The 18,973-nt window shown below is 40.9% G+C and overlaps 1 protein-coding gene across 11 annotated transcripts in view; it reads left to right on the top strand.

Annotated features, from left to right (window-relative positions):
• SFMBT2 (Scm like with four mbt domains 2) overlaps nt 1-18,973 on the top strand; it is a 218,625-nt gene that overhangs the window by 159,162 nt on the left and 40,490 nt on the right. For all 11 annotated transcript variants that reach the window (XM_053665741.1, XM_053665739.1, XM_053665744.1 and 8 more), the window contains 3 exons: nt 13,221-13,334; nt 15,441-15,483; nt 17,303-17,373. In XM_053665741.1, coding sequence (XP_053521716.1) covers nt 13,221-13,334; nt 15,441-15,483; nt 17,303-17,373 — 228 coding nt within the window. The remainder of the gene's footprint in view (nt 1-13,220; nt 13,335-15,440; nt 15,484-17,302; nt 17,374-18,973) is intronic.

The raw sequence follows: 18,973 nt of genomic DNA, 5'->3' as shown, positions 1-18,973 counted from the left end.
GAGCAGGAAGGGTATAGAGCAGTAATTTTAGCTGAACGCCATGGGTGTTGTTAATTCCCAGAAAATAATTTAAAACATTACTGTGGTTTAGGATTTCTAATTTTAAATAAAAGGAAATTTTCAAAATGTTGATTGCTTAGTAGATTTTCAAGAGGAATGGCCTCTGGTTGGAATCAGCCAAGATCATGCAGGCACAATAGTGATGCTTCTGCAGCTACAGGAATAGAACGTGACTGTATTTTCTTCACTATGTGTGAAGTTGAGCCAACCGTTCCAGGGGAAATGGGAGCTCTAGGATGATTTTGAATCCCTTAATTGCACTTGCCACCTAATACTATAAGCCAAGTGACAAGGTCGGAGTCTTGTTTGCATTATTAATTTGAAAACAAAAATGGTAAAGTTCAGAACCCATGTGTCATGATTATTATTCAGCACATTCTGGTTAAAATTTTTTGGTAGTCATCATTTATTTAACAGTTTGAACTTCCGTAGTGTATCATAGGAGTTAATTACCTAATGCAGACAGCAGTAAGATTATCCTGATTTTTATTGATAGAGAAACCATCTTATGTCTTAAGATGTGCCTAGGATTCGATTATATTGCTCTTGACATCTTTGTTGCTTAATTCACTAGACCCCACAGCTTCCCAGTTTCTAAAAGAATGATTAACTTTGTTTATTTAACATTTTTGTCAGTCTTTTCTCCTTACTGCTGTTTTTTAAAAGATTTTATTTATTTATTTTTAGAGCAAGGGGAGGGGAAGGAAAGGAGAAAGAAAGGGGGAGAAGCATCAATGTGTGGTTGCCTCTCACACGCACCTCCCCACTCCAACCAGGGACCTGGCCTGCAAACCAGGGTATGCCCTAGACTGGGAATCGAATTGGCAACCCTTTGGTTCGCAGGTCGGCCCTCAATCCACTGAGCCATACCAGCCAGGGCCTTATTGCTGTTTTTCTTTGGCTATAATTTCTGGATATAGCAAACAAGTAGATCAGTTCATGCCAGCTCTTCTGCTCATTCTCCAGAGTGCTTTCATTCTGTAGTAATGGCAGTGAGTTTAGCACTGGGAAGAAGGTCAGAAAGTAAATTGTCCATTTTTCCAGACCTTACACAGCTGAAGAAAAGAAAATTAAACAATCTGTTGAATATTGTCTACCTGGAATTATTGGTCAAAATTATGCATTTGTCTCATTGAATAAAGTAAAATTCCACTCAGTGTCCTTGAACTGGCTTAAAATTTTTTTTTTGGTTTGTTTGTTTGGTTCTTGGCCCTTACTTGAACATTACCATTTGACATAATGGCAGGTTTACTGGCCCTTCCTTCTCGTTATTTCATTTCTGTGTCTATAGTGTTGTCTTTCCTCAGTCCTGGGGATCAACTATTAGAGACTCACTATGGTCAGTTTGCAGCTCTGAGAGTATTTTTATGATGATGGTGATTCTGATTATAGACCATTTATTTGACACTTAAATTTATAAAGTACTTCATAACAATTTATCAGTTATATTTGTGCATTAAATTGATTTGAAGTATTTTCAACTCATGGCTAATTGGCCACTTTCAGGTCATTAAAATGGTGATCTTTATTTAATATTTCACTGCTCTTGAAGTCAAATAGTTCTTTAAGTGTCTGAAGGAGCTGATGTTGAAAGGGGAGCAATGAATAAAATACATGAGATCAGTGTAATCTTATTTTAGGTGCATATTTGGATAGAATCTGGAGCTCTCTCAAGCCACTGACAGTGAGCAAGGGCGATTTATGAGGATGGGGCTTTGTGTTCTGGGAAGGGCATTGTCGTGTTTTTTCTTACGATAATGTTCTCCTCTAGGTAATCTCCATACAGTTATGAGCATCATCCATGTAATAGAAATTGCCTGCAGTTTTAATGCCTCTAGCATTGTGGCCATACAGTCCCCATTTTCACAAAACAAGTCCCTTCGCATGCATTTCAGATCGTCATCTTCAGGGGCAAATAGGGTGAGGGTGTTCTCTTCCCCTCACAGCGCGTGAACTCTCTGAGAGAGTTTACATTTTTTCCTTGCAGCTGAGGCAGAAGTGTCCAGTATATCATAAAAGGTGATGACCAGCAGGCTTCATTTTTGCTAAGTTACGTAGTTCTTGTTGTTGTTGCCCCTACAGTAGCTTTTATAGAGAGCTTTAGAACATGAGCACCGAAACCTGGTTTTCAAGTTGGGACCACTGTTTTGAATGAAAACAGAGGGGATCCCCAGCGAGTGTTTTTGCACTTGGAATGTAGGGAGAGAAGGACGACCCGTGGGGCTTGTTACCAGGTGCTTTCAGTTCCAGCCTGCGTACCACAGTGTATCCACTTCAGTCTGTGTGACTCTGTGTGCTGTATAGCTTCGGACAGCAGCTCTCTAGAGTCCAGGAGTTGCATCCTCCCCCATGAACTTCACATTCCACATTGACAAGCTCAGAACATCCAGGGCCCAGTTCAAATATGGCCCCTGCTTTCTGCAGGTGACAGTCATTGTCAGCAACACGTGGACTCTTCAGGCCTGTGTGCTTCATGTAGAATTTCAGTGTAGGCATTTAAAAATGGGGTGTAGTGACAATTCAAGGACAACTATGTCTCTCCTTTTTCCCCCTTAAGAAATGCATGCCCTTTGGAATTGTCCAGTGCCAGTTTTTTGATGTATCTGACTTTTTTCTTAGCTTCTTGTCTGTGGTGAAATAGAACTTGGCATGTGATCCTCTGCTGGTTCCCTTTTTTCCACATCTTTTAAGGTCAAAACACTGCACAGCACCTTTCAGGACACTTCCCTGACCAGGCCAGGCTGACCTCGCCACCTTCGCCTGCAAGTGGCAGTGTCCTAACTAGGCTTACAACTGAGTTAGGAGTGATGGTGGGAAGGTTCAGGCCTTTTACCTTTGGTGCGTGGCCTTTCACATAATCCTGTTTTATCCCTTGTCTTTTTCTTGTCCCTGGCTGTCTCCTGGTGTTTCCAGCTCTCAGTTGCTCTGGTTCATCTTTCCTAGAGGGCAAACCTGCGGCCATCAGCCCGAGGGGCGGTGTCGCCTGGCTGTGCAGAGTCATCAGGGGATTGAGGGGTCCCCCTGCTCCTTAGACTTTCAGCCGGGTTTTCTCAGTTTGGCCCCCCATCCTTTGCCCCGACACCACTGTCTTTGTAGGGTTAGTGGCTTGTTTCTTGCATTTCTTGTCTTCTGTACTTGGTTGACTCTCAACTATTTGATGAATGAATGAATGAGGTAATACCCTAAGTATGGTCAATGGAGTTTTGTGCCTGAGCCCCTTGTGGCAAAAATTGATTCCATTTCAGACATAGGAATGAGGGCCAAAACCAGGGTGGACATGGAAAAGTATTTTGATAGAGGGCCTAGGTGGTTCCCATGTAGATTCCTGGAAGGGGAAGTCTACTTTGGACCAGGTTATCTTATTGGAGCTGAGGAATGCTGGCATTCCTAGCATGGGCCGCAGTCTCAGAACTTTTTTGTTTTACATTTTTTGTGGGGGTGACTTTACCCTCAAGTCCCCCCATTTGCCACAGATGAAAGTAAACCCTACCAAGACATGATCTGCTTGGGGAGGAGAGGTGGCCAGTTTCTCAGAGGAAAAAGGCCAGGAGCCCCTTGCTCCAGGGGCTTTAATTGGGTTGTAATACACAGGAATACAGGGTGGCAAGGATCAAACAGTAGATAACATTTCAAAGAAGTCTGAGGGCTTCACTCTGAGTCAGTGTCTGTCAGGAAAGGGGGTTTGCAGAAACTTTGGGAGACATACTCATTTCCTGCTCGGACCCTTAACATATGAATGAAAGCACTCTTAGCAAAGCAGGCTTCACAGGACTTTTAGGAATTCTTTCTTATGCCAGATTTCTCCCCGGATACCGCTCTAGCAAGGCAGGGAGCTACACTCCTTCCCATCAGGTTTTCAGGCTTAAATGGATGAGAGCCAGGAAGCACTTCTCCCAGAGGACATGGGGACTTGGGCTATGTCACATAGCCGTAGGGCAAGGGTCCATTGCTCCCTTTTTGTCACAGCCCCCCAAGTCCTTCCACGATGGCCTCCCAAGTGATCGAGTCTGGCTTAGGTTGCCCCTCACTGTGAGGAGTCTTACCCGTCATCAACGTCGACCATGCTTTGGGGGAAGGGGGAGGAGGCTGAGGCAGAGTTTGCTACCCGAGACAAGCTTTGTCTCCTGTGGCTCTAGTTCCGGTCGCTCGCTCATCCTTAGCCATGGAGGGTAGTTACAGTTCCTGAAACCAGGAGGCGGGGTTCCCAACCGTTTTCTATAGGACGTTTGAGATTCTGATGAAAGCCGGGAACACTCGGGAAAATGTACTTGCACGAGTATACAATTTTTGGTTCAATTTCAATGATTCATGAACCCTCTCGGAACAGTTCTTGGTTGGATCTCTGTGGAATTCATGGGCCCCAGACCCAGCACCCACAGGACAGATTCCCAGGAGAGATGAACAGACTTTCGATCTGTGCTGTGCACCATGTGGCTCCTAGTCACAAGTTGCTACGCATCATTTTAAAGCAATTAAAATTAAGTTACAATTTCAGTTCCTCAGTTGTACTGTCTGAGTGAAGTGCTGAGTAGTCACATGAGGCTCCTGGCTGCTATTTTGGACAGCCCAGACACGTAACATTTCCACCCACCCGGGAGTGCTTTTGAACAGCACTGTTCTAGATGTTCGAATAGGTCAAAAGTAAGTTCCATAGGTCTGTCTAGGCCCAGAACTCAGATTTTCTTGGAATGCAGGGGCAGTAAAATGCAGTTTACTCTGATAAGTAGATCAGTGCCAGGCTGTAAGTTGCAGTGTTTAATAGGAAGATGAAATGCGCTCGGAGGACCCGTAGAACTTAGAAACTGGAGGCATAGTCCATTCTGCCCTGGCATCAGTCAAGAAGGCACAACAGACATTTCCAGCAGGAAACGAGGCGCCCAGACAGAGATCCCGAGGCTGACACAGACTCTGTTTTAAGGCCCCTGTGGAACCCTGTGGGCAGGAAGCTGCGATCCTCGGCCTGCCACTGGCTCCCGTCCCTCTCACAACTGCACGGCTTGTGGGGAAACGTTGGAGGTGCTCTAGCAGCCTCAGAGACCCTTGAAGCTTATGACTAGAAATGGACATACCAAGTCCAGCTGCTGACACTCCATGACCTTGCTTGCCAGTAGTAATAACAGCAGGAAGGTGGTCTGTGCCCCATTCTGTTCTTCGAAGCCCACAAGAGTAGACACCAGTGATGGAACCTGTTTTGAATGCTACTCTATCGTGGAAGGGAGTCTGGGAGTTTGATTTTCCAGATCTCCATCCCCTGCAGGCAGAGGAAGGGGCCTTGGTGCTGAGATCCAATCGGCCATAACCCTGCATTCCCTTGTTCTACTTCATCTTGAAAGAAAACTTCATTTTGTGGAAATCATATCTACAGGATCTCAGATTACATAATGAAATGATGGAGGCTTATTCTTATCTGCAAGTTAGCTGATAAACATTAAGTTTCATTTTAAACATTAAGTACAAAACAAGACATGCCTTGTTCGCTCTGCTCATATATTGGGCGCAGCAGTGGGTAAAGGGGAGGCAATTTCCGTAACGACTTAACGCCCCCGATACAGCAGGTGTGCCTTTTCATTCCTAGTATATTTCCCCTTCTCATCCCCGTTTACCCCGCACATTCAGTTTTCTCTTCTCCTCTTGTGAAGAAGGTTAATACACATTTTCCATCTCTTGTTTTGGTTGCTTTTTTGTTTTTTACTGAGGATGTTTTCTTTTTATGTATGTTTCTCTGTAATCATTTGTCATTCTCCTTCTTTAAGGTGGTTCTGTCCTGCTTCCTCTTTGCAGCATTTGACCCACAGTGGTCCCTCCTTCATAGTCCTCCTCTCATGGTTTCCAGAACGCTGGCTGCTGCACAGGTTTCTCTTCCCCTCTGACTTTTTTCCCTAGATGAGGTTCCCGGCTTCACCTTTGTTCTGCTTTCCTCGTGCATAAAGGTCAGAATTCTTCAAAGTCCTTTTCTTCCCTGGTGCCTGTACCATCTTGTCTTTCTTTGTGACTTCATACAGCAGTTCTGTGCTCACATCCATACAGCCACCAGTCACAGCAAACAGTCACACCTCCCATTTTCATCTCCCTGCAAAGTACATCTGTGTGCCCATCAGCATCCCCACTGGACGTCACTGTAATGCTTGCATCTGGTCTGACCTCCTGGCACCATTGTGTTGCCTAAGTTAGAAACCACGAAGTTGTCTGAGTTAGCTCTAGGATAACTCCTGTCTATTTGTACCCCACAGTTCCCATGACCAAGTAGTCACTTTGGTAGCCCAGTGTCCCCTCCACATCTCTCTCTTCTCACTGCCACACCCCAGTTTAAGTCTCCCTCCTGTACTCTTAGGATTTCAGTAGGCTCCTAACTGCTTTCCCTCCCCTCTTCACATGGCTCTAAGAGGTGGCTTTGTAAATACAGTCACTGCCTTCCTCCTCACAGGTGCGTGTAGAGTCTGTATTTCTTACAGAGCCAAAATTCAAGTTCTGCAACCCCCTCCCAGTCTAGGCACCTGCTTCCTAGATGTTTGAGCATGAGTACATTTTGAGTTTAAAACCCTTTTTCTTATTTGTACAGTTCTATACAATGTATGTAATAATAGGTTCTATCTTACAGGATGGTTGTAGAGATTGGCTGAGACAAGTAGTGTCTATAAAGTGCTCAGAGTTGCGTTTGGCACAGAATAGTCAGAACCCAGTCAGGGGAGGTGGTGATGAGCAAAGAAAGGCAGCCCCTCTTCAGTGCAGCTTTACCTCCTCACATGGAGCCTGTGCTCCATCTGAATAGGCCGCTCACAGTGTCCGAGAACATCCTGATATTGCCAGCGGCGCTGAGAGTCATCGCGCAGGGCTGTGCTCCCGTCCTGACCTGTCGCACAGCATGGTGTTTATACACGTATTCATGTGCATGTAGCTCACTCAGTGCTGGATGCACATGAGGAATAAATAAAATCTGTTCCTGAATGAGAAAGCAGTTTAGGATACAGCAGCCCCTTAACAGCTGCTGTTTCGCAAACCGAACTTTGAAATGGTGAGGTGTTTTGTACTTGTAAGGTAAAATTTAAAAACTTCTTGGTCAGTTGCTTTATATGCTTGGTTCAGTACCTTCCGTATTATACTCAGCAAGAGCCCTACTAAAATTCAGATTCCTGGGGATCTGCATTTTAAAGTCTCCTCCCCAGATGATTCGTGTGCACACTGGAGTTTGTACAGGACTCTGTGAGATCAAATGGCTGGAGTGCGGCCTGGTTCAAAGAAACGTGTGTCGACCTGTTCTGTCTAGGAGACCAGGTGCAGGCAACTGCCCCTTAAGCCTTCCCATAATTTGTGAAAAAGTCAGGTGGTTAATAAGCTTTTCTTTAGACCTACAAAAATGAAACAAAGGAAAATGCAAATATGAAAGTAAACATTTCTAGTCACTGCGGATGATTGTAAAATCTTTAAAAAGAGGTGATGGCCTGCATGAGGTATTTTTGGGAGAAGCTGCTTCAGCAAATCAGGATACAGGAGCAATGTGTCCTGAACAGGGAAGGTGGCCAACCAGTGGGAGCCATCTGTGGAACAGGCCTAATTACTCCCGAATTTGTCCTGTCCCAAAAACTGATGCTCAGTTAGCAGGTGTTTGGTGGCCAGGAACAGAACTGGCTCTGGCTGTCCAGCAAAATGGGAATTTGGGAGAGGCGCCTTTTGATGGATGCTACCAGAGGCTTTGCAGCAGGAACCAGAGCAGAGTTTGAGCTTTCAAGCTGCCGTTGTGTTGAATGTGCCTTCTGACTGACCACGTTCCTGTTGAAGAGGCATGAGCCCAACTCTGCCTGCGGAGAGAGGGTAGATCTGGCTCCTTCCCCTTCTGCGGGAGGCCACAATGGCGGCCTCCTAAGGAATTCTGCAGAAGGGACGGGGGCCCTCAGAGGAATTAAAGCTTGCTAGGTAGACCAGAAACAACAAACTGAGAAAGAGAGAGACAGAGAACTGTCCATCTCACATGCTTTTTGCGGCTCTGGAGCTAGACTGCTTGGGTTTAAATCCTGCATCTGCTACTTGCTGGCCGTTTGGTCTTTTTCTGTGCCTTCATTTCCTCATCCCTGAAATGGGGGTGAAAATAGTCCCTATCTCTGAGGATTAAACTCTTAGAAAAGTCACTAGCCTGTATAGTAAGTGCTGTAAGTATTTGCAATTCTGTGAGTGTGTACGTCTCTGTTTCCACGCACACGTGTAGTCCCATTTCTGTGGTGTTTCTTTAATTTGTCTGTTTTCTATCATATCTAGATCCTGCCAGCCACAGTTTAGCTCCTCTTCTTATTTCTTGGGAATTTAGCTCAATAAGAGTATACTCTAAAATCTTATTCCTAGGTGGGCATTTGTAGGTAGATGGAGGAAGTATGACAGGTGACCCACAAGATTGCCAGCATCCAATTCTTTATGCTTTTTTAAATCCTCACCCAAGGATATGTTTATTGATTTTAGAGAGTGAGTAAGGGAGAGAGAAAAGGGGAGAGAAACAGATTGGGTGCCTCCTGTAAATGCCCAGGTCAGGGATCTAACCTGCAGGTCTTTGGTGTGTGGGAGGACGCTTCAACCAGCGGAGCGATCCAGTCAGGGCAAGTGCTTTTCCTTTTAATCATATGCTGAGCCCATCGGAGTTAGGTGTGAGCTTTAATCGTAATATCAATGAGGGTACTGAACAAGGATAACTTGTTTCTTTTTTAAAAAACATTTTATTGATTGTACTATTAATAGCCATTAGCCTCTTCCCTTGCATCCCTTCCACCTCCAGTCCCCCAGAAGCATCTCCTGCTCCTGCGCCCACCCATGCTGGTTCTCTTCCATAACTGACTGAGAATCAAGCAGTTAGGTAATGTTGGGAGCGTGATAGGGTTGTGTTTCTAAGCTATTTCAGCATCATCACAAGCTATCTCATTCTTTCATCCTGATGTTCTGAATGGAACAGGTCACATTCTGTTGCAGTGCCCAGAGTAACCTGCTGGATTAGAACATGACACAGTCTCTAATAAGGGTGAGTGAAACTTTGCAGAAACGAATGGTATCTGCTGGTCTGAGGACACAGTGTCAGGATAGAGCAAATAGCAATATTATTTTAAGGTTCCAAAGTGATTCTTACAAATTGCTATGCTTGTACTTTCACTTTGCAAGTATGGAAAGTCTCCTCTTACCAGTGAAATAATTCATGGTTTAGCTTTATTTTCTTTTAAGGTAACTAACTTATCCTTCATGAATCTGACCTCTGTGGGAGTCTGTATTCATGTATGAGACTCCTCCTTTCTTCTCTGAGTATTTTCTGTTGTGTTGTTGTTATTGTGATGATAGTGAGGTTGTCATTGTAAATAAGTAATTCATTCAGTAGGGCCCCAAACACATGAAAGTCTCTTTGGTCAAATTCTTCCTCCCACTCCTGTCCCTTAAGCCTGCAGCCACTCAGTTCTTTTCCCAGAAGACACCCACTGTATTCATATTTTGCTTTCCTTTCAGATTTATTTCATACACATATAAACATATGTTCTTTTCCCCTTTTTAAACAGATGGTAGCAGGCTGTCTACACAGAGTGTTCTGTAATGTGCTGAACACTGTGTATTCAACTATATATACATGTTTTTATATATAAGTATATAAAGAGGTTTCTTATACTTTTTTATAGCAGCAGAATATTCTATCTTATGGATATGTGATAACTTTTTTAAAGTTTTCCCCATAGATGTAGATCTAAGCTTCCTGATGGTTTTTGAGATGAAGGTTCTGGGTAAGAATGAATAAGAAGAATCCATACTGACTTCATGCAGATGAAATAAAGTCAGAGATTGAGTGTGGTCTGGTATCATATATAAGAGATTTTTCTGTGAAACGATAAAAATGCTGCAGTGTTTTTTAGTGGAACATTTAGTTTTGGAGAGCTAGTTTTGGCAATCCTGGAATAATCAAGAAAAGAATATGGTATACATTTTTAATGGATTATTTTATAAGCTACTAGGCCTCAAATTTTTGAAAATAAGGGGTTACGTTCTAAAAGACTATTCTGAGTCTAGCCATATGTATCCAGATTCATGAAGGTTGATAAAAGGAAATAAAAAATGGTACCCATCATTCAGAACAGGATTGGGAAAAACTTTCTCGAGTAATAAAGAACCCACTTTCTCATTAGTTCTTGTGTAATACATACATTAATGGGCTAGATTTGGGGGTGGAAGGAAGGCAGAATTAAAACTTTCTTGAGAACATGGTCGCTGACACATTGTAGCTCAAAAATTATATGTTTAATTCAATGGAAGTCATGATCAAAGAATTTTAAAATACTGGAAAGACAATTTTAGAAATATATTAATGTATACATTGTTACACAGTATATATATTAAAGTATTAATATGAGGTGATGTTTGAACTAGCAGAGCATTGGAAGACAAAAGTCCTAATTCAGGAAGGAATAAACTATAAAGTTCAGTTTATGCTGCTTTTTGAAGTACTACTTTGACCTTGAAAATCTTACTTGTACCTAAATGTAAATCTGGAAACACAAATATGTCTAGTAGATGAATTCAGCCTGTTAGCAAAATTGTTGAGTAGCTCAGAAACACGTGCTATTCTTGTGAGCCTGAAGGCAGGAGCATCTCCATCCCCTCTGCATGGGGAGCCAGCCCCGAGACCCTCTTCACCTCACCCTACGGAGAACTGTGTGCCTTCACACGCAAGATGGATCATTTACTTCTACATTGGAAGCTACTTGGGAAGTTTCCTTACCTTTTGTTTGTTTGGGGTGTCTTCTTACTTATTTGATGATTTCTTTGACAAATAGGTTAATCTTAAATGTGCAACCAGATACATCTCCACCTAAGTGAGTTTATTCAGGACAACAAAAAATTGCAATTTGGCATATGTGGTCTAGTCACACCACAGATACTCATAAACAAAGGCAACCATCTTTTATAGAATTGGGAAGGATTGTTGTAAATGAAGAATCCATTGGAGGCAACTAAAAGTTCAAAGTATAGTGACTTCTCATTGGTTGAGCTATTGCTGAGCAAGGAAGAATCTTCTTCTGAGGTACTAGAATAGTACCAGTTCCTGTCAGGGATGCGAGGTATGTCTCTTCCTTTTGGGGTCAGCAGTGCAAATAGAGTGACACACACGAGAGTTCTCTCTCCCAACCTCCCTTATAAATGATGTTTCTGTTTATCCTAGCTGAGCAGCTCAGTTGTTTAGAGCATCGTCCAGATACACCAAGGTTGTGGGTCCAGTCCTCAGTCAGGGCACATATAAGAGCCAACCAATTAATCCATAAACAAGTGGAACAACAAATCATTGTTTCTCTCTCTCGCTCTCTCCCCCTCCTTTCTTCTCTCTGTCTAAAATCAATTAAAATTGTATTTATTTTTAAAGAGAGGGGAAGGGAGGGGGAAAGAGAGGGAGAGAAACATCGATGTACAAGAGAAATATCTATTGGTTGCCTCTCGCATACACCTCAACTGGGGACCAGCCAGCCCTCAACCTAAGCATGTGCCCTGACTGGGAATGGGACCGGCGACCTTTTGCTTTGTGAGACAATGCACAATCCACCGAGCCACACTGGTCAGAGCCAATAAAAATTTAAATGAGGTTTCTGTTTATTAATTTGCACAACTGAATTGTATGAGACAGAAATGATTTGTGTTCATTTAACCGTGTTGAAAAATAATCCCTATAAACATGTTTGCATTTATTTAGTTTATATATCTTTTAAATTATAGGAGAATTAAGTAAACAGTATGTTAAGATTGATAATCACAGTAATTGCTTTCTCTGAGAACAAATCAGAAGTTCAAAGTGACTAATGGCAATGATAATGTGTGTATCAGAATCTGCATTCAGTGCTCGCCTTAGCAACACATATATTAGAATCTGCGTTCAGAGTGTTTAGGGCACTTAATACACACCAATATATGGGTTTACCACTAAATTGGGAATCTACATTTACCAAATAACATAATGTTTTCACAATGTCTACTTTAGGATGAGAATTAAGAGGTGAGCAGCCAATATAGCTGTAGCTAACATGCAAGTTTAAACGGTTAGAACCCTTGTGTGTTTGCTGGTGTTCAGCTTTATGAAGTTACGTGTTTTGAAGTTACGTGATTAAAAATTCATCAGATGTTCTGTGATGATGTGGGTGTGTGAGGGGCTCTACTGTATTGTTTTCATCTCAAAGCAGATGAAGACGATGTTTTCATCTTTTCTCAGTGAAGAAACCAAAGCAAAGCAAGATTTAGTGGTCAGAGCCCACTGTTTACTCTCTACTGATAGAGCCCTTATCTTTTGATTCAAGAATATCTTCTCTCAAAGTGTTTTCTGAAAGACCCGTTGGTTCAGAGTAGAATTTTCTTCTTTCCCTAGTTTTCTGGGTTCCAAATTTATTCTGTCAGTAGTGGTGCTCCTTAAAACTTTAACTAGCATTATATCCCTTCTTTTCCAGAGTCTCAGCTGTGATGCTGATTTATCACAGAGCATTATTATTATAATTATGAAACAGGAGATAGGTCCCAGTAAAAGGTCAATACCAAGAAACGACTTTGCGTGACATGGCTAAAGTCTACAGGCCACAGACTGAGTTCAAAAGAAGTAACTCCAATCCAATTTATAAGGGAACATGTTCCCTGGAGATATGGTGTCTTCTATGTTCACTGCTTGTAATCGGTGTTATGGAGTGTTATGTTATGGTGTTATGGAGTGTTATGTTATGGTGTTATGGAGTGTTATGTTATGGTGTTATGTATGGGTGCTATTTCTCTTTAACAGTCATGAGTAACTTTCATTAAAGGTTGATTGTTGCTCAGTGTTGGATGAAGAATGTCTTGGTGGCTTAAATGTGTGTCCTGTGGCCCTGACCCCAAGCTCAGCCACATTTCTTTAATTTCAAAGATGTTCTTGGGAAAGGAAGAGACTGGTTTTTAGGTTACTTCCTCCTTCCATTTCCAGTGGGAAGTATCTCTCTTTTTGAACCCCCACTTTATTTGAACCCCTTTTACTTTTGCTGTGTCATATTTGAGGTATTTGTATCTGTTCTAAGGCTTTTTTTAGTTTTGTGTTTAATATCCAGGAGAATGTTTTCCTCAATCTCAGGGATGCTTAGTATTTCCCCTTGTCTCTTTTGATTAAACCTATTTGTACCCATCATCTTGGCTTTTGAATGCAGGTCTGCAGACTCCTGCTCCAGAGTTTATTGTTGATGTTGAGTCCATGGATATCTTCCCAGTGGGCTGGTGTGAAGCAAATGCTTACCCTTTGACCACACCACACAAAACAGTCTGTAAGTATCACCTAGGTTGGAGCCGAGATGGATCACCTCTGGGGTTGGGTGAACAAATCTGCAGTTCTGTAAAGATAGTGTAGTCAAGATGTAAAATGCAAAAGGTTTTAGATTTCCCACAGAGCACCAATTTCTTAAATTCCATTTATCCTTTACCAGTTTGCATGAGGTGAACGTTTCACAGGTTGACAAACTAAATAATAATGACGATACATTCGAATGTCATGGAGAGGCAAAGGTAATGTCTGGAATTTTTACTCTGTTTTGTATATAGTTCATTATGCAGATTTAAAAATTAAGTGTTATATTTTTGTATTATCACATCTGAGGAAGGACCAGTTTTTCTCATGAGGTTTACTCTAAGAGTCAGAATTGGTCCCAATAATTTAGTGGCATAGATATAAACACTTACTTACTCTTAACACTAACCAGTGAGATTTCAGCTGTGTTTTGAAAAGAGCATTACATGACATCACATCCTTCTGATGACAAAAATACCAACTTAAAAGAATATGAGCAGGGGGAAAATATTAGTGGTTAAACAAACCAACATCCCAGACATGTAAATATATACAATAGTATGTTCTAACATATGTTTTATAGGTCACTAACTTGAAAAAGTGCCATTTAAAAATCTTCAAGCCTAATAAATCTTGGCATTAATTACTCCACCATAGGTTTATCTAAAATATTATTTAAAATTTTGGGTCCTTAAAGGGCTTTACATTTTAATGAAATAGATTATATTTCTCATGTATTATTTGATTTTTTTCCTCGCCTGGGGACATTTTTTGATTTCTTGGAGAGAAAGAATCCTCGGTGTGAGAGAAACATTGATTGGTTGCCCTCTCATACGCCTTGACTGGGGATTGAACCCACAACCTGGATATGTACCCTGACTGAGAATCAAACTTGGAACCATTTGGTCTACAGGATGATGCTCCAACCAACTGAGCCAGATTGGTGGCTCAGAAACCACATCTTTTTCATATTTTTAATGTAGCTTCTATGCTAGCTTTACTTCTTTCTAGCAGTGTACCAGGATGTGGACTACGTGCATACTGATCGTACTATATGGTACTCGTATGTAGAGTCTCAGAACATTGCTATAAAAAAGTTCCATCTCACAATTGCCCTTTCATTCCCTGATGTCAGCAGATTTTGAAGGGAACCCAGAGTCCTCCTATTCGATGTTCCTCAAGAGCAGGGGGGGACATTCTGTGGAATAAAGAAGGTAGCTCTGATGGTAGACGAAGGTGGATTTTAAGGGATTGTTCTCTCACAAGTATCATGCTGCTCAATGAGTCTGATCCAGTGAGAGTATTAGCTTTCCCTCACTTCAAAATATTTTTTAAATTTTGATGTCAGGATAGTCATTTCAATCTCAAGGCATTCTTTTTTTTCAATTTTTCCCTCTAACTCTAAACCCACCAAACTCTTGACAGCTTTAGAAGTTTTGTTGGGATTAATTTATGCTTATGTTGGAAGATGCAAGAATACCTGTGCCAAAATTAATAGATGCCAAAAGCTCTGGTCTGTCTTTGTTAACATAGTTCTAATTGGTTATAAATATGAACTGGAAATGTTCTTTTCCAAAAATTGTCATTGGCTGGTTTATATTAATATTTGACAGACATATTTACCAGGCACCAGTCCTCCTTTCAAAAATAAAATGTTTTGCCTCTACTCCTAATTTGGGAATAGCTAGTATGGTAACGTTATTTGACTTATCACACTTTCTTTGTGAAAAAAGTCATCTGGGTAATTGTACTTGCAACAGTTTATCTTATCAGGTGTGTTCATGTGAGGTATGATATGTGTGCTATTTTTCTTTTGCATTAAAATCACATTTTAAAATGAAGTAGACAGTGTGTAGTGATAAGATTAAATACTAAATTTCTACTTAGACCTCACTTCTGGTAAGTCGAATGCTATTTTATGCTAGAAGAAATTAAGATAAAATTGTGGCATGAATGAAATAATTCTCCAAATTTAAATTGTTACCTTAAAACTGACAGTTTTACACCAAGCTGTTTTTAAAAATGCTTCTGCCCAACTAGCTAGCCATGTTGATTTTCTTTTCCTTTTTTTTTGCCTGTTTTACAGCTCAAAAGAAGAGAAAGATTGCAGTTGTGCAACCAGAAAAACAGTAAGTTTTTCTTTTCTTTTTTTTTTGTTGTTGTTCAGTTTTCAAAAACTACATAATAATAACCTGTGTAGAGTCTTTACAGGGGAGGGGAAGCGTGGCTGTTGTCAGAGATTTAACGCACAGCGCGGTGCTGAAGCTGACAGTAAAATGTATCTACTGTGATTTTATTGTGCACATGTTTTGTGCAGGACACGGGGCCTTCTTTCTTCTGAAGGGACTTCTATTCCAGACAGTAACTTTTCGCTTTTATTCTACGTCAGCACATCTGAAGGACACCCCGTCTCACACATGCCCCATAACGGCTCTCTGTGACAGTGGTCCTGCCTGAGAAGCCAGGCAGCCCACCCAGCACGCTCCCCATCACTGGTCATGGCCAGGCCCGGTGGGCAGAGACTTCCGGCCGGGAGAACTTTGGCAAGCTGGCTTAGGTTTTTGCATCTCAGTGCCCTCATTTGTAAAATACCTATTTCTCAGGGGTGTTTAGGAAAGCTAAATTAGGTTCCATGTGCAAAATTCGTAGGCCTGACATTGTTGAATGAATATAGATTATCCCACATTTTGATTGTATTGTAACTTTATGAGGACTGTGTGTATAGATGCCAACAGTATGTTTTTGAAAACTTGCAACTGTGGGTAGTATTTTTATATATTGGCAAATATCTGAAATATATTAAAATACATATTCCTTGCCAAGCCTTTCTGTTTTTTTAATATACTGATAGAAATGAAATTAAAAACAGCATTTTTTTCATGTACCCAAATTTAAATAAAATGAAATGGAATATAATAACTGCACTGCCATTGGAATGTGAGTAACAGTTTTGTGGTTATTTCTTGCACATTCATTTCTAAACAGTGTATCAGGTTAACAATCTGATTCCAATTTTATCTGGATAACATTGAAATAAAGAATAAGTAATAAAGTAGTTTCATCATCGAATCCAAATTTGAATTCTCAACTCCTACTAAATTTGCAGTCCGTGGATCAGTCCCCTACGCCACCCATCCAGCACAGATTGCCGGGCTCCTGTCCCCAGAACAGCTGACTCGGCGTGTCTGGGGTGGGGCCCGAGCACCTGCATGTCTGACAAGTTCCAGTGTCGTAGACGACCCAACCGTACCTCTCATATTGGTTTATTTCGACTTTATGTAGCTTTTCAATTGTGATTTCTACCCAACCAAGCTGGTTACCCCTGTGAAACCCATTCTACTTTCCCCCCCTAAGATTATTTATTTTTTAATATTTATTAAACAACTTTGTACTGAACTATAATGTAGACCTTTGTCCTAGAATAAGCCTGCTTCCCATTTTAAGAACCATCAGCTCATAGGTTTTCTTCGAAGGTCTTGTTTTTGGTGTGGCATGACCTACACAAACACAGTCTCCGGAAATCAAAGGTCACCAGAAAGTGGTTTTCATGTAGACATTAAAGAGAAAGCTGAATATAATTAAAGCCAGTGTAAGTTGATGTTTCTTCATGCCCAAAATACAACTAAAGACATTATTATAATTCTGTAACGAGAGCAGCCCATGACTTACGAGAACCTCATTGATCGGTGATGACCACGCTAGGGTCAGGTATCTTGGATCAGTGATGACCATGCGAGGGTCAGGTATCTTTGTGTTATTATCACAAGAATTAAGAACAACCCTGTCTAAGTGATCTTTTTATGTGTTCCTACAGATGTTGCTCCTAAATGCACACATCCTGTCTTACTAGACTCTTATATTTCTGTAAATTATAAAAAAAAACTTTGGAATGTACTGGTTTCTCCTACAGTATGCGACCCATGGAACTTCTATTTTTTTTATTAACAGATTGCCATCCGCAGTGCCTGTCGAGAAAATACCTCATGACCTATGTTTATTCCCTTCCCTGGACACCACAGGTAAATGAACTGTCGAGGGCTCCCTGTCACTTCCCAGTTTGTTGCCATGAGTGGAGATGTGCACATAATTTTAAGTCAACAGAAGAATATCTCAGCTTTGAGTATATTCTCTTTTACTCTGTTGCTGCTTATTAGTGGATACCTACACTTTAAAAAAGGGTTTTTTTAAGCTACATTTTTTTGTTCCTCTTCTATTCTGCTTCTTGGTCTGTAACTCTAGATAGTTCTCTTGGTCTGCATGAAAAGGGCCCAGGAGCTACTGAGAAATTCTGAGCCCAGTTAAGTCTGTGTGTCATGGAAAATAATGTGGAAAAAGGAGTTGAAAATAATCATTTTTTGGGTATTTTACGTCAGTTCTACTTGCATTTTTACAATAGTGGTTAGTACCTAAGTCCCTGTGGGCTTTAGAATTATTCCTTAAAACCCTCTGTGTTTGAATAGCTGGTTGTGAATAATATGTTTTTTAATATACAAAATCCTGCATCTTTCAGTGATCTTTGAAAACATGAAAGGGAATTACCCTTTGACCATAAGACTGATCATAGACAAGTTGGTACATTAAGTAATATATTTGATTAACAATTGTATTTTCTAGTCAAAATGAAACTTGCTCTGGATTCTGGGGTTAAAACCTGTATGCTATGGAAAAATCGTATTAGTTGAAGTTATCCTCGTTGTAAAGAGAGCAGTTTTATGAGTAGGTTTACTAAAATTGTTTTTCTAAGTGTCTGGGCAGTCATCCTTCCAAAAATTTCCATGTAAATGCAGTTGTGGACTTGATTTTTTGCCTGTTGTATAGAACTGAAACTTCAAAATGCCTTTAAAAGAGCCATGTCTGCTATTCTTTCAGAGTCTATAATTATTTTACTCCTTTCATCTTATATGAAGACAATTATATTTCTCTTTCTTTACCTGCTGGTTTTTAGTTGAGGTTCTATGAGAACAAAACTTCTTGGACTGTTAAATTGCCATCATAATTACAACAGTTTTTATAAAGAAATTCCACAGCGAGTGCAGCTTAGCTTGAAGCAGCAGTGGGAGAGAGTGAGTCTCTTAGCTCAAAGTAGAGCCTCATACTGTGTTTTTAGGCATCAAGGAGCTTTGGAGTGATATCATTTAGTTATTCTCCTTTTCCCCATGGCAGCTGTAGAGACAGCTAGACCAACAACTTGCCCTCTTCACTTTCTAAGTTGAAAGAATAATGAGGGAGATGCAAATTTAAGTCAGTGTTAGGAACATTTCACATCCATCAAATCAACAAAATGAAGAAACCCAATACCTAGTGGGAGACCAGAAACCCTTACATGGAGCTTATTCAAGTATCAATTTAGGCAGTCATTGGGAAGCTGTCTGGCCACGCCTAGTAAAACTGAAGATAGGCAGGCCCCATGGCTGTGTATCTTTACTCCTCGTTATATACTCGAGCATACATACATACATATATATGTGTGTGTGTGTATATATGTCCAAGTATATATGTATATATGTTCAAGTATGTGTGTGTGTGTGTGTGTGTACCTCTGGTCCATAAACAGGAGTAGATTTTTACAGTTATATTCATTAAAACACTGTTGGTAACATTGAAAAGGTGGAAGCAACT

Source organism: Artibeus jamaicensis, unplaced genomic scaffold (assembly GCF_021234435.1).
Source record: "Artibeus jamaicensis isolate MK-2021 breed Jamaican fruit bat unplaced genomic scaffold, CSHL_Jam_final contig_426, whole genome shotgun sequence".
Classification (NCBI taxonomy): Eukaryota; Metazoa; Chordata; class Mammalia; order Chiroptera; family Phyllostomidae; genus Artibeus; species Artibeus jamaicensis.
The sequence above is the reverse complement of the archived record's forward strand: the minus strand, read 5'-3'. Positions and strand labels throughout refer to the sequence as shown.